We start from the raw sequence: 15,978 nt of genomic DNA, 5'->3' as shown, positions 1-15,978 counted from the left end.
TTGTCAAACCAAGAGCTACATTGCTAGCCATTGGAAGACTTGTGTTTGTAGATGGTCGTGATCTACAAAGTATTTCAAGATCCTTCGATCAAAGATTGTGTTAAGTGGTCTGACTTACGCTGATTCCTGAAAGAAGCATCTAAGTTCTGTCAGTGCTAATTTGTCAGAATTTTGTCTAAACTGGATCAGTGTGTTGAAAAGCAACTTTGGAGTTGAAACTGTTTTTTAACGAAGTAGTGATTGTTAACGAAGATGTCTGAACAAGTCAAAAAATGGCATAGCTGTTTGAAAGAAAAGGCCCTGACGTTGTGGCAGTACTTCTGTTTTATACAGATGGGTTTAGATGGAGTCCAGGAAGACTACATAAGGAAGGCCGAATATCCCTTCAGCTCAGAACAAAAATGGATGGCTGTTAAATGTGTTCACAGAACGCAGCAGGTAAACTTCAATCACTGTTTCCTTGTGCTCGGGCTCTGTAGAACGGTTATTTAGCTTGTTTAATATCCTCGTTTTTCACTTCAGAAATTATGGCAGGCTGGTAGTAGTGCACAGTCATGAGAATATGGTTTGATAATAGATACAGTTTTAGTTTCAAGCTCTGAAGTGGAGATGAAGAATCACCAGAAATTCTTTCCATAAAAGACATACTGGGAAACTAATTTAACTATTTTGATATCTGAGACTTTGAATGTATAGCTGGCTGTTTTTTCTTCCTTCTCCTCCCCCTTCAGACATCTAAATCTTCTCCTGTTTCAGTGCTACATAGCTACATAATGAATGAAGAGCAAGAAGGTGCCTTGATGTTCAATAGCAGAATTTCTTTTGTTTGAAAACACAGGTTTTTCTGGTTTTGATGCAGACAGCATGTTCCCTAGTGACAGCCTTTACTGATGTCAACAGTGTCCTGGATTATCAATACAAACCATTCTTTAACCTCTTTTTCTAGCTTCTGGTGCTTTCACATTTCACCTTCATTCATATTGAATTTAGACCAATCTGAATGTTTTTGTTACAATTATTGACAATAGTCACTGCCAGTCTGATAACTGGAGCCTTCTAGGTAATATGTGCAACAAGAGACCTTATTGTGGATTTATGGAAAATTTCCTAGTACTTCTCACCAAAAAAAGGCTTGCTGACAGCGTTCAAGTATCACAGTAAAATCTTTGCATTGGAAACAAAGCATTTGACTCCTTTTATCTGTATGGGTAATATGGTTATATTACCCTTGTCTGTCCAAAGAGTGGTGAGCAGGAATTTCTATATGATTGTCATCCATGTAAGGATTTACAGTGTCAGTGTTTGGTATCAGCGTTTTTAAAAGATTATTGAAAAATTGCTAACAGTTTTAAAGGGAGCATAAATTATTTGAAAACTAGGAAAATGCAGTGAGTTTAGAAACTTGGAGCTCTCTTGGTTAAGCCTATCAGAAAGGTTGTGGTAACGTGACTACTAAATACCTTCACAGGGAGAAAACTGATATATTAAAAAAAATTTTTTTGCAGGAGAGAAGATGAGAATCAGTGGTTGGAAATTGAGCTGAGGCAGCAATTCTTAATGAAAAAGGGAGGAAGGGAAGGGATGAGTTGATTTAGCATTGGAGTTAAGTGTTGGAGGTAGCTGGTGGATTCTCAGTCCCTGTATACCACCTGGAAAATGTGAGGATGGCACAAGGATGCAGGTGATGTTTAATGACCTGTGCATCTGGTCAGATGATGAGCTAAAGGTCTTTCGGGTCTAATGTTCTGTGTAGGTTTAATTTCTGTCCTTTGCATGGCCTCTTTTGTCTATAAACTGTTGACCCGCAATGTCTAATGTGTATGATGTCTGATGAAATGAGATACTGATTATTAGCTTGGCTCTCTTGACATTACCACTCTTGAACATACACTGCGTAGAGATACTCAAAAGAACAGATTTTTAAATTTAGAAGTGTAACTTTGGTTTGGATTATGTTCTGAAGACTCTGAAGGAAAGCACAGGTATGCCAGTCTTAGGTGTGCACATGTATGTACCTGTGTGTGTGTATGTGTATTTATATATACATACATATATGTGCACACAACAATGTTTTTTCCTTTCAGGACAAACCTGAAGTTTGCTTTATGAAAGGTGCTTATGAGCAAGTCATTAGGTACTGTACATCATATAACTGTAAGGGGCAGACCCTACCTCTTGTTCAGCAACAGAGAGAGCAATACGAGCACGAGAAGACATCTATGGGCTCTGCGGGACTTAGGGGTAAGGCTGTTTCAGTGTCTCAAAATAACCAAGAACAACCAAAAACACTAGGAATTTTTTTTTTTTTTTTTGTTTAGTATGTGCCACTAGGTTGTTTAGTTTTTCTTAAAAATGGGGGAGTGGAAAAACAGGTGTTGTTGCGTAAGGCCTGTATAATAACATGATCAAACTGCAAAGGGTGAGAAAAGGCACTGCCAGTTCTTATCCTCTCTCGCATAGGACCATAACTGAACAGTACTTTGCTACCTGATAGGTTCCATATCTCGTTGTAGATGTCTGTGGATGTTTTCAAATGTGAATATGTTTTTCTATTACTTTGGCTCCTGGCACCTTTGTGAGTTGGGCTAGCTCAACTGAGTGCAGGTCAGAAGATGCCATTAGAATCACCTTTTATGTTAACAAGCTGTGTAGATTTTTAAATACAACTGGAAGTATTTTTCACAAGGTGACTGATAGAAGGTGATTGTGGGCAAACATTATATGTGGCTGGTTTTCTTTGGCCTCTGTAAAGAGACTTCTAGACTATTAAGTCCATTCACAGCTTTTTGTTTTGTTTTAAGATGGGGGTACTCTGGCTGAGGAAATTCCTAGGATGTAAATTATTAGAAACTGAGATGATATGCTAGGAGTGGTATCTCTTTGTGCTGTGTTTTTTTGGACAGTCATTCTTTGTGTCTACTTTGGACCACTGTCAAATTAAAAAATGTAGGGTAATGTTCTGAAAAAAATTAATTTGCTTTTCCCTTACAACTCTAAAGTAATTTAAATGAATTAAGATTCCTACTGTAAAAGGTACTCCCAGAAAATATTCACCATGTACTCAGTGAAACCTGCCTCTCTAAAAGAAAAAAAAAAAGGCAGAAAATAAAAATACATTAACTGCTCCTCTTGTCTTGCATAAAAGACCGTGCATATACAGAGAAACCACAAAGCTAGATGCCATTCTCCTTCCACACAGTATAAACACTTTAATCTGAGAACAAATAGGAAGGTTGTCTTTAAAATGTGGAATATGTATGTTTGGTAAAAAGAGTACTCTTTAGAAGAAAGCCATATACATAAGTAGGCTATGCGGAATACTCAAATAACAGATGTTGCTACCAAGGTTTAAAAAAAAAAATAAACTGCAATTCCTGCCCTTTCCTTTATGCTGGCCTACTAGTTTAAAACAGTCTAAATGCTGATGTAAATGTTAATTTCAAATCTTAACTTTTTTTTTTCCTTTGTCTCCTAAAAGTTCTGGCTTTAGCTTCTGGTCCTGAGTTAGGACAACTGACTTTTTTGGGGCTTGTGGGAATAGTCGATCCTCCACGGACTGGTGTAAAAGAAGCTGTCACTACACTTATCATGTCAGGAGTTGCAATTAAAATGATTACTGGAGATTCACAGGAGACTGCAGTTGCCATTGGTATGAATAGTCCACTTCCTTTCATTTTTCACTTGTTTTCTGTTTTGGCAGTGCCTAGCTAATTGTTGTGAAGCATGGGTATTAAGTAACACTTGTGGGTTCTGTACATTGGGTTAACATAGGGCACCGTGGAATTAAGCGGATTAAGAAAAACCCCAAAAATAACACCCTAGGCTGAAGTGATACTTTGGTTTCAGCTTAAACTGTAGTTTTTGTAATTTGGTTAATGTATGACTTCTGCGGTTTGAGACTATCTATTTTCTTACTGTATTTTGTTAAACATATACTTGATTTCTGCTTCTTGTTCTTACACCCCCAACACTACCCTCCCTACGCTCAGCTTTGTGTGCCTGTCTTACAGCAACAGGGAGAAACTAAAATAGTCAGTGACAATGAGTGTTTAGGGTGGGTATGGCACTTCAATACTTTCCAGCACAGTTTTGTCCATATAACTAAGTTTGAAGTTTAAGTACTGTTAATAAGTATTTAAACAGATTTCTTAATGTCTTTTGATAATATAATACCTTAAAGTACAAGTACACCCCCAAACTTGCAATACGTTCTCAGAGGGTTTTTTCCTTGTCTCTCCCATGACACTTTTCATTTTCTCTCCTTGTTTTTGAACTGTGAATTCTTTAGAGAGGACTGAGCTCTTGTGCTTCTATGGTACCTGACACAATGAAGTACAGATCTCGAGGCTTAAAAAGTCTAAGGAAATGAATATCTGATTAGAACAGACTTTGTAGCGTGCATTTGTTACTCAAGAGTTCAGGTAACTTATTCCAGTATACTGAATCAGTAAGGTGTTAAGATGTTCTGCTCTGGGCATTTCTAATCTGAAATGCTGCAGAAAATAGTAGGTTTAAAAAAAAAAAATAAAATTGGGTGCGTAATGCTTTAAAAGGGTAAATTATTATGATACCTTTTTATTATTTCTTTCCAGCTAGTCGACTAGGATTGTATTCCAAAAATTCACAGGCAATCTCTGGAGAAGAAATAGATGATCTGGATATTCAGCAGCTTTCTCAAATAACACCAAAGGTTTGTTTTGAATACTACTTACTGAAATGCAGTAAAGGATATATTTTATATTGAGAAATGTTTTTTTTCTGTGGAAAGCTAAAATGTAACTTCTGAGATACACATAACACGGTTCTAATAGAAGTAAGTGATACAGTACATTACCAGAAGCTTTTAGTAAAGAAGCACAGAAGCTCTACCAGACCAAACAAGTATCTTTCAGTTTATGACCATAAGAAAATATATTTCTTTGAACTCACATGATTATGCCTTTAGTCATTTATTACTTTTGCTCCTTTTATTGGTTCAATTTGGTTTTTACCTTTCAGTGCCTGTATTGGAACTTCCATTTCGCCAACTCTCACTTTCAGTGCACATCATCACCTTTTTGTATTGTTAGACCATTTTATTTCTTTTGAGTAGTTCAGCTCATATATCTATAACGTTACAGTTTGCATGTTCAGACAGTCCATCCTTTGGTAATTTGTAGGAGAAGCTGTCTGTATCTTTAATGATTTTTAGTCCATCTGAGGTCACTGGTTGAGAATTCTGAAAGGGTCTGTTTTTAAGTTACTGCTTAATACTTTTTGAGTTATTCAATGTAAATGTGAAGGCATAATCAAATCCAACTGAGGTTCTGGCTTGGCTGTGTTGCAACATTTATGCATCAAAATGCTGCTTTGTTTGCAAAAGACTGCAAAATTAGACTGCAGCATGCTTGAGTCTCACGTAAACAAGACAAAACCCAATATTTACAGTCAAGTAATGTGCATGTCAGCTTTGTGTCTTTCCTTGGTAACTCATAAGAACAGACTTAGAAAAAAAAATTATATGGCAAATAGTAATTTTTGGTTTATTTGGTAATACTTGTCCTTAAGGGTTGTCCACCTTAAGTAACTGAAATAGTTACAAATTGTTTGACCTAAGATCCAATTTGTGTTCTAGGCATTTATTTAAAATCTTATTAGGAATTAATTAAATCAACCAATAAGATTGATATCTCTTTGCAGTCTAAAGTGGCTGTTAAGAACTCTTGCTTCTCATCCAGCTTCTTAAAAAGGAAAAATAGCTGTGAATGCTAACAGTATGGAGTTTATGGAAAACTAAATTCCACCTGCTCAAATTTCACTTGACACAGAAGACCAGAGACGACAAAAAATCTGAAAATTAATAATTCTTTCTAAGCTGGAATCTTTATTTTTTAGCTTTAAAACTTCAATCTGTTAGTAATGTGCTACATAAACTAGTAGAATTGAAATGTCCTGAGTAGCTTGCCACTAGAGCTGACAAGGAGAAAGGGCGTGAATTGTAGAGTCAGCATGGCAACCGCCTGTGTGAGTGTAGTCAGGAAGGCCAGCAGCAAGCCATTGTAACTCAGTTGCTTCATAATTTCAGAATAATAATAATAATTTTTAAATTACATATTCTAGCTTGAAATAAATAGCACCAACTTTGTTTACCTGAACTCACTTTGAATCTTCTCTGAAATTAATGATTTCCCTCTATTAAAAACACAGCTCACTGGTGCTTCAACTTTACAGTTTAAAAGAGTACAGTTGGCCTTTAATAGTATTTTTTATCCTCTAGCTTTATAGAATACAGTGCAATTCTTGACATTTCACAAATTTCCACTACTTCTTTGTTGTGCTTTTAACAGGTCGCAGTATTTTACAGAGCCAGTCCCCGACATAAATTGAAAATCATAAAGGTATGTCTTACTAGAGGCTCAAGTGCTGGGCTGTTGCTGTGGGTACTGTTCGTGATGCCTTTACGTAAATTGTAACATGCTACAGCATCTCCAGATGAAATCAGAAATGCATTTGGTTTGAAAGCAAAGTGTATTTGAAAATATTACCTAGAAAAATGTGTAGTGCCCACAAGGGACAGGAAGCTGCAGGTAGGCAACATAATGCTTTCTCCTATGTAGGAAGCTGAGGGTTGATTGAGATTTTGTGTCACATTGCAGTTGAATTGACTAGGAACTTGAAAGAACCATATTTCTGATGCTTCTCAGAACAAGATAAAAGGGCATGAATTTCAAGCCATGTCTGAGGTAATGCTTCCATTCAGAAGTTAACAAAAGAAGGTAGCAAAGAGGGAAATACTCAGTGTAACAATTGGAACAATCGGAAAAGCAACAATAAGGAGAAGGAAGTGCAACATTGAGACAGTTGGAATATATTGAGAATTGTAAGAGTGTGATAATGTTAAAATGTAAATACAGTATCTTCTTTCTTTCTGTAGAGTTTTTGACTTTCTCTTAAAGGCAGGTTTTATATACCCTAGCTTTAAAATTTAGGCTGTCTGAATACATAAACTGAAATTTAACCTAAAATCTTGTATAAAAATTCATTAGAATACAAATACTTGCTTTTTTTTTTTAGGATTTACAGTGGAATTATAAGAAATTGGGGAGGCGGGGGTGATGATACCAACCTTATATCTAGAATAATTTTATAGGATGGGTTATTTCAGTCCCTGATTTAAGCTCTTTTCCCTTTCTTTAGTCCCTGCAAAATAATGGTTCAGTAGTAGCTATGACAGGAGATGGAGTGAATGATGCTGTTGCTCTGAAGGCTGCAGATATTGGTGTAGCAATGGGACAAACCGGAACAGATGTTTGTAAAGAGGCAGCAGATATGATCCTCGTGGATGATGATTTTCAGACAATAATGTAGGTGTCATTTATGTACGTACCTTGTGCTATGTGGTTTTAATGAAATGTTGCGTGTGTTAAAACAACGGAAATTCCCTGAACGTGTAAGCGTAGCAGCTGTTAATGAATTCTCGCTAAGTCAGGAGAATTCTGTTTATGGTGATTACCTGTATTATCCTCTCAAAAAAACACTGGGAACATAATAGTACAAGGGGCAACTAAGCATTTCTGCCTTTTTTGTATGTTAATAATATAAGAATGTATTTACATATTTAGACCTTTTGCTACTTTGGTCTTGTACATAGATCAGGTGTCAGTAACAAAGGAGGCTATGCATGTATATGCTATAAAAACTAACCTGTATTTCTGCTTCTCCAAGTAGAATTATGGTGGTAGTATATTTGGAAACATGACTGAGGTGAAATTGAGAGTCTGTTAGCTGTCAGCAGGATTAATCTTCATTTAATTTCTTACTTCAGAAGTAAGTAATCTTATGTAAAAATGTGAGAGAGCATTCCTCTCAAGATTTAAAAAAATTATGCAGTGCTGTTTGTTTTCAACTCATTTAATGTGGTGGTGTTTCAGAAAAGGAAAGGAATATAAGCTATAAATATCACAGGTGAAAATGAGTTACCAACTTCTGGTAACCAGCTATTCGTTAATTGTTCTTGTTTGTTTGCTGTACTTCAAAGACATAATAGCTAAACTTTATTGTGCATGTAATCCATCTGACTTTTGAAGGTAGTGGTTGTTGGCCGAGCTGGACTGCTGTCTAGTGAGATAGCCTTTGTTCTGAAATTATGCACCAACCTCAGAACACTTCAGTTTGTGTGAAAGGGTGACCCTTAACCCCTGGTAAGAAGTGAAATGTAAAAATACAGTGTAAGAAAATTTACCTAAGTAACAGTATGTCAGAGGATGATCGGAGAGTTAAAAGGTTTCCATACTAATTCAGCCAACAGCAATGTGCTGTTGTACAAAAACAAAAGAGAAAGGGAGTAATTTTAAGATATTCAGAACAGTGCACAGGAAGGAGATGTGTGGTAAGTATTTAACTTTACGTGGGCTTGATGAGGCTTTTGCTGGAATGCTTTATCCAGTTTTGCTCACTTCATCAGGAAAGCTCTCAACAGGAGAATGAAGAGCGTGGTGAACACTTAAGGGGAAAAAAATGTGTGAGCTTCCATAGTTTTACATCCTTGCCCCAGCCCCTTTAATATTTTGTCTTAAAAGTTAGAGAAGAAATGCTGATTAATTGTTGTTCTTGGCTATTGGGGAAATGGAAGAAAGAAATCGGTTTTATTTGCAGCAGAGTAGACTTGATTTAGGTATTAAAAACCACTTTCTCACCACTATAACTGTGATAATGTGATAGGCAAGTTGCGACACATGCTAGAGGTTGAGAAGGTGGTCTATACATATTTCATTCTGGTGCAGTAAGAATACATGGTCTTCTAAAGACGTGCTCTGTTTCTGTGGCTTTGTAAAAGTGTGTGTGTGTGTGTTTTTTGGTTTTGGTTTTTTTTTTTTAAATTATTTGAGTTGGAAGGTCTCATGAAGGATGATGGTGGATCTTGAACAAGGAAGAGATTTTACTATCGACATTTCATTTTGAAAGTTAAGTTATGCAGCTGGAAGAGTAACTGTTGTGATTAATCTCATAGTCAAGTTGAAAAACAATGACTGCCAAAGTTATAAGAACCATGGCTCCATTTGTTTCTTGACGTTTATATCACTGCTTAAAGTAATAGCTTTTTTGGTTTGTTTTAAGCTTTTCTGGTAGTAGTCTCAGTTGTCTAGTGATGCAATCTTTGTTTTTAATTTCAGGTCTGCAATTGAAGAGGGTAAAGGAATTTATAATAACATAAAAAATTTTGTTAGATTTCAACTGAGCACGTAAGTTTGAAAAGTTGCCAATATCAGAAGGGTCTAACTACATTGTGAATGAATCAAAGCATCATGAAGTAGATGCTGCATAAATTCATGGGAACATTTCACATAGGATGCTCATATGCTATGCTTTTGAATTTTCAGTATTTTGTATTTGGTGGCTTGCTTTGTTTTTAAAGAACCAGCAAATAGTGCAATAAACAGACATCTAACTTGGTCACAGTTCTTCCTGTTAAGATGTGGAAAGTCAATAACTGAGAGGATGGAGACAAACAGCATAGCTACCTTTGGGTCCTCGTTTAAAAGAGAAGTTAGTAGTCATTCCCTCCTCAAATGGAGGAAACCAGGGAAACAGGAGGTTAGTTTTTCTGTAATCCATATATTGGTTTGTGTAATGAGTTTGCTCTGTGAAGGTGACTTACTTTTCTTTCACATAAGGATCCCTGTGTCTGCAAGAGAAGAAGAGGAGTTCATTAAGCCTTAATTTCAAAAATTTTGTTAGTTTATCTTATTGAATCTGCATTCAGGAACATTGTTTTCCTCTTTGCCACATCGTACATGTACTTTTCCAAAGCCTTCATAGCATTTCAGAGTGGTTGAGTAAAGTTGCAGAAATTAAAAAAAAAACCCCAAAACAAAACACAAACCCCACCACAAACCCCAAAACCCCCACAAATGCCAAATACCCCTCCCCAAAAAAAAGCCCCCCCAAAACAAACAAAAACCCACAACAAAACAAAACGCAGAAAAACACCGACCTCTTACAACTTGCATCAAAATTATAAGAAGTGTGATATACTTTCAATCCTGACTAGTGTTCTGTGTTGGTAGGAGACTAGAAATCTGCTTCTGAAAAATAACTATGTGTAGATATTCTAGGAAAGTCTGCTTGCCTGTAAGCCTTGGGAATGGTAGCCTCAAGTCTTTGATGAATGAATTACCTTTTTTTTTTTATGTCCCTCTTTGTAGGGAGAGCATAGTAGGGTTCAGTAGAGCACTAAATCTGGAATTATTATAAACCTTGTACTCTTCTTCTTGGTTATGAAATCACTTAATCTTGCTCTGAGAGCAATATGTGCATACTTGTTTAGAGAGGTTTCTAACACCAAGCTTGCAAACAGCTAATCTATTTTCAGTCTCTTGCCTAGCCTTCTCATCTTGCTAATAATGAGAGGTGGTGTAGGTATTTGGGGAGCTTGGGTAGTACCTTGCCTTGACTTATTAGTCATAACAGTGACACGTGCAGAGTGGTTGTGTTTACATCAAAAGTGTAAAAGCAGTTTGTTTTTTCAAAACCACGTTTAGAAGTTCCACTTCTGGCACAATAAAAGTATAGGACCCAGTTCCCCAGTAAAAAATCGATTAGGTGAAGGTGAGTGATAACTCTGAAATGTTATCTTAAAGTTTGGGAGTTTTTTAAAGATGCGAATTTGCTATCTTTTAATTGCCAAAAGAACACTGTTTTAAATATGGACTGTGACAAGATGAGTATTCTAAATGAATTAATGTTCTACCTTTAAAGTAAGGCTTACATCAGTCATGATTCACCCTGTTAAAATCCATATCTGCTCTGAAACAGTTGAAGTGTGGATTACAAAGCAGTTGTCAGTGGGTCTTCAGAAATGTTCCATGCTGACAGTTTTAAAAACGGATTCTTTCAACAGGAGTATAGCAGCACTGACTTTAATCTCACTGGCTACATTAATGAACTTTCCTAATCCTCTCAATGCCATGCAGATCTTGTGGATCAATATTATTATGGATGGACCTCCAGCTCAAAGGTAAGTAATGACTTTGAATTCCATCAGATGTCTGTAGTCCTTTTATTTCGGCAAGGAATACGGTTGCTCGTAAAGGAAACTCTGCAAAGTGTTAAATGCTTTTGAAAGAGCAGACCTTTTCTTGGAATTACAATGTTTGCAACATAGTTCTATGTCTGTTCCTTTTAGTTTGCTTTAGTATCTAACAATAATTACAGGGGTAGCATGTATACCTAAAGACTCATGGATATGCCCATAAAGCTTGCATGCAGGATTCTGGCTTTCCTCTGGGTTCTTCCTCTGACCCTCTTCACCACACATAGATGGTGGAGGGAGAGGTGGAAAGGAACTAGCAGTAAATTCCTTATCTGGGTTGATTATGGTAACAGAAGTAGGGAACATAACTAATATTGCAGCTTCCTTTAAAATTAACATCTGGTAATTTAAATACTGTCTGATATAATGTATTTATGGATTCTCAAACTGCAGTGTTAGAATACCGCCTGTTACAAATACATATAACTCAGTTTTCTGAAAGTGAAAATATCATGTGCTTATTTGAATGTGTAGAGAGAAGACTAATATCTTTCTTTCAACTTGGAAAAATCTAGTCCTTAAGTTAGAAGCAGTGAGTTATTTTTATGATGATAAAAATCTAAGATGTTCTTTTAATTGTAAGTCTTGGCGTGGAGCCTGTGGATAAAGATGTTATTCAGAAGCCTCCAAGAAATTTGAAGGACAGCATTCTGACAAAAAACCTGATTGTTAAAATACTGGTTTCATCAATAATTATCGTGTGTGGAACTCTGTTTGTCTTCTGGAGAGAGGTATGACAAATGTACAAAACCTAAAGCAGTAACAAATTAATTTAAAATTAGTCCTTTTTTTACCAGCACCTGGAATTCAGAATTTGTATAAACTTAGTTCCAAGTTTTGTCGATGCTTACATAATAATCTATTCAGCTAGCAGATTAGAGAGCGGAAGATTTTTCGAAGCAGTTGTTGAAATGAAGAATACACTTTTATTTCCCAATCTCTATTTTAACACAGTGTTTTCCAGGTCCCAAATCTCCTTGGGAAACCTTGGCCCACAGAAAGTAATTGTACAAATCTAGCCAGACTAATATGAAACAGCCATCTGACTTTCTTTTCCCAGTAGAGAAAAATGTTGTTTGAACTTTGGTAGTGCATCCTAGAATTCTTTGTAGTTCATGTGCTTGCATAAATGTTTGTCAAGAGGCTTCATTTAATCACAGCTTGGAATTACAAATTGTTACAAGTTACAGGTGCATAATTTTTTTTGTATGATTTATGAAATTAGCTTGGGGCAAACAAGTTGCTTTTGCTTTCATTTACTAGCTAGTAGAACTTGAATTATTGTAATAACTTTGTTCAGTTGTGAAGGGTTTAAAGCATGCTAAAGCAGTTTCATTTTCTTTTGTTGGCAGTTAAGAGACAATGTAATAACGCCTCGAGATACAACCATGACTTTCACCTGTTTTGTATTTTTTGATATGTTCAATGCTTTGAGTTCTAGATCTCAGGTAAGTAATTCGTGTTGTTCATTTACACAATAAGCAGAATTTTCTTTGAGGATCTTGCAATGTTTTTTCAAACGTTTTCCTGCAGATTTACTTCACACCAGCTATTAAGCTTCAGAGTTTCACATATTTACTAGGTGGGATTTCTTAAATTACAGATTAGTTTCCTTAATTTGTTTATGTGATGCGGAGCTGGTAGTAATGCTTCCGATCCAACAGGAGCAAGGAAATTTTTAGTAAAACCTGAAATGTGATGGTCCTTTATAGTGCTGTGTATTACATTTGGTTGGGTTTTTCCCTGAAAATTCAGTCAGTTCAGCATCCTTGCCAGAATCTGAAACTTTTTTTATCTCGTAACCCTAAACCCATAATCCAAATTCTTAATTCTGTCCTTTCTCTCTATTTTTTTGTTTTAAGGAAACAAGTCTGCTAGTTGGAGAAGAGTACATTGCTAGTACACCTTGCGACATTCACTCTGATTTGCAGTCTGTTTCCTGGTGTGAACAGGGTCAACAAAAACACTTCCTTCTAGTGTAGAGAGCACCTTCTAACGCACTGTACTTGCAGAAAAGTGAGCTCAGTATGCAAGTCACTGGCTGTGAAGACAAGATTTGTACTCCATTTAGATGAAAAGAAATTGTAGCGATGAGTTATTTTCTTGTCGAGATAATTAAGATGACACATACTGTGTAATGTGGTGTTTATTTTACAGGCAAAATCTGTGTTTGAGATTGGACTTTGCAGTAACAAAATGTTCTGCTATGCTGTCCTTGGGTCTATAATGGGGCAGTTATTGGTCATTTACTTTCCTCCACTTCAGAAGGTTTTCCAAACAGAGAGCCTGAGTGTCTTAGGTAAGAACAGTTTGCTTTTCAAAATTGTACATTAAGGATTAACTTGTAAATGCATTCACCGACGGTCCTCTAAGAGCACTTTCTGGCTGTTTGCATGCAACAGGAATACAAAGCCTGCTGACTTCTTTTTTTTTTTTTTTTTTTAAGAAAAAAAAAATCCTTTTCCATGTTTTATTTGGGAACCATGATTTAAATGTGTATGGTAGAGAACCGATCGGTGTGTTCTTAAATTTTTTTAGGTGCTTGTGTATATTAGATTATGATGCAGACAAAAATGAAACATAATTTATTGATGTTTTTTAAGCACTGTTAATCTTGCTATTTATAAAGTTTTAGCTCTAAATATCAACACCTTATTTAGAAATTTTGATCCTTTATTAAATAATCAACTGCACTGTTGTAGGATAAAAAGAGACATGAGGATTTTGAGAAGCTGTAGATAGATAATGCTGTTGTCTTCATTAAGACTTACATTTATTACTTTTGTGGTTTGTTCCAGAGTTAAAGATAAATGTAATGAAATACATGTTTTTACATAATTATTTTTATTATAGTGTCATTTTTTATATTAATATTTTTCAGTGTGAAGTTAATTATGATGCTTAGTGTTCTTTGTTTTCATAGCTGTTAATAAAAATAAGTCTGAAATACTTTAGAAGTTTGAAATACCGTGCCTGTACTTGTGATTTGCACATAAACTATGCGTATGAATGGTCTGGTCCTGCCAAAATTGATTCTTGCTTCATTTCTCCTAAACTTACCTAATGCTTGGGAGGCAATTTGAAAGTCTTGTGCATCTTGGTCTTTTGTAAGTATGCCCTCAGCCTTTAATAGCAAATTTTAAAAAGGCTAATTATCTCTTTCCAGATTTACTGTTTCTTCTGGGACTGACTTCCTCGGTGTGCATAGTGACTGAGATCATAAAGAAGTTTGAAAGAAGCAAGGAGAAGATTCAGAAACGTGGAAGTTCTTCTTCGTCGTCAACTTCGTCTTTTCTTGATGTATGATGCATATTGCATTCTTTTGTTTGCAAACTTAGGAATTGCTATCTAAAGATGTAGGAGAAAGCAAAACAATATTTGGAGGATAAGGAAATCCTGAGGGCTTTTGACAAGTCCTTTCTTTCACTGGCTAGTGATGAACATTCATGTTTTGAGACTGTTGAGAATTTAACTTCCAGCTGTGGGAGTAACAAATGAAATTATGCAACTTTTTTCCTCAAACATTAATTTACTTTTGAGATTGAATGGGATTTTGTTTATGTGTGGCGGGTGAATTTAAAGAAAGATCTAAGCCCAAGTCCCATTTTCTGCACTTAAAAAGATATAACTGTGTAAAATCCTTCTCTTAGATATAAATATTTTAGTTTGTTTTTATTTAAAACATTGTACTATTTTACTTTTATGGTGGTGGGACTTTGCTACTAATAAAAGGATAAAAAAAAATTTCGGAGGCATTCCACTGGGTTTAGAGTCTGTCACAAGAGTGCCATATTCTAGCTACTGTATTTATTTACTTTATATCCTGCAATGTGTAAGCAGCTCAAGTACCTTGTGCTACAGGTTTTTTTTTTGTATCCTGAGGTTTTTTTTGCACAGGATGTGAGCGCTGTCGGATCACTGTTTTCTTTTTCTGTGATTGAAAAGCCTATACTGCAATTTGAAGTAAATGTTTGCTTTTCTTAAAAGGGTGTTGTCTCTTTGTTTTAAAAGAAACTGGCATTTACACCAGATGAGCCATGCTTGTTTTGATATAATTTCAGGTACAAGCTTTGTTTCGTGTCTTGTTCCGTATTTACTTCAGCTTATGACTGTTAGATCACTTGACAGTACTCTTATTGAAATGATTTGTTGTCTATTGAATTAGAAAATGAATGCACTAATGCTCACTCTAATGGCAAAAAATCTTACCCCTCTTTCGAAGAAACTTTGTTCTCCTTCCTCTTCCTTCTTCTACCCTGATCATAAAAATAAAATTTTTACTGGTAGTGTAACCTAAAATTTTAACCTACAGAATGACTTTTTTTGGCTAGAAAAGCATTGTAATAGATTCATGGTTTGATATGTTAAAGGTATTTTTAATATATGATAATGTCTGAATACTCTGATATTCACTAATTGGAAATGATGTTCTTCCTCAAAATCCAATTGCAGGTGTTGTCATCAGTGTCTTCTCATCATTCCTTGAGGAAAAGCAAGGAACAATCACCTAGGCAATCTTGAGAAGAGGATCTCTAAAGATCGTTAGGGGGAGTTGGAGCCATTACCTCTTGCTAGAAAGCATGTGGATAATACGGCTTTTCACACTGCAGCCTGGAAGTGTAGCATTGGTACTGGCTCTGGGCCCTGCTGTCAGTCAATGAGGAGTTGTCGTAAACTGGGATATTTCTGCACTTCCCCTGCTGGCTTGCCCCATATGCCATGTGCGAAATCTGGGGAGTTCGTGGAAAACATGGCTGTTTGGGAAGTGCTGTATGGATTTCTCTGCTAAGAGGTTATTCTAATTGTTCTCTGGTTTTTTTGTCCCCTGGAGATTCCCAGCCTTGGTCAGGGAGCGGGGCTGCAGCCAGGGTGCGAGCACACTGCTGAGTCTGCTGTACGCAGGCAAC

The 15,978-nt window shown here is 36.1% G+C and overlaps 1 protein-coding gene across 1 annotated transcript; it reads left to right on the top strand.

Annotated features, from left to right (window-relative positions):
* The first annotated feature begins 252 nt into the window (after positions 1-252).
* On the top strand, positions 253-15,013 carry ATP2C1 (ATPase, Ca++ transporting, type 2C, member 1). The gene is made up of 12 exons (XM_010085476.1): positions 253-438; positions 2,085-2,241; positions 3,479-3,649; positions 4,593-4,690; positions 6,327-6,377; positions 7,177-7,343; positions 9,153-9,221; positions 10,880-10,996; positions 11,655-11,802; positions 12,424-12,519; positions 13,229-13,370; positions 14,238-15,013. Exons 1-12 carry the CDS (start codon positions 253-255, stop codon positions 14,375-14,377), a joined length of 1,542 nt encoding a protein of 513 aa, XP_010083778.1. The 3' UTR covers positions 14,378-15,013.
* The last annotated feature ends 965 nt before the right edge of the window (positions 15,014-15,978 follow it).

This window comes from Pterocles gutturalis, unplaced genomic scaffold (genome assembly GCF_000699245.1).
Source record: "Pterocles gutturalis isolate BGI_N339 unplaced genomic scaffold, ASM69924v1 scaffold46661, whole genome shotgun sequence".
In the NCBI taxonomy this organism is placed as follows: Eukaryota; Metazoa; Chordata; class Aves; order Pterocliformes; family Pteroclidae; genus Pterocles; species Pterocles gutturalis.
The sequence above is the reverse complement of the archived record's forward strand: the minus strand, read 5'-3'. Positions and strand labels throughout refer to the sequence as shown.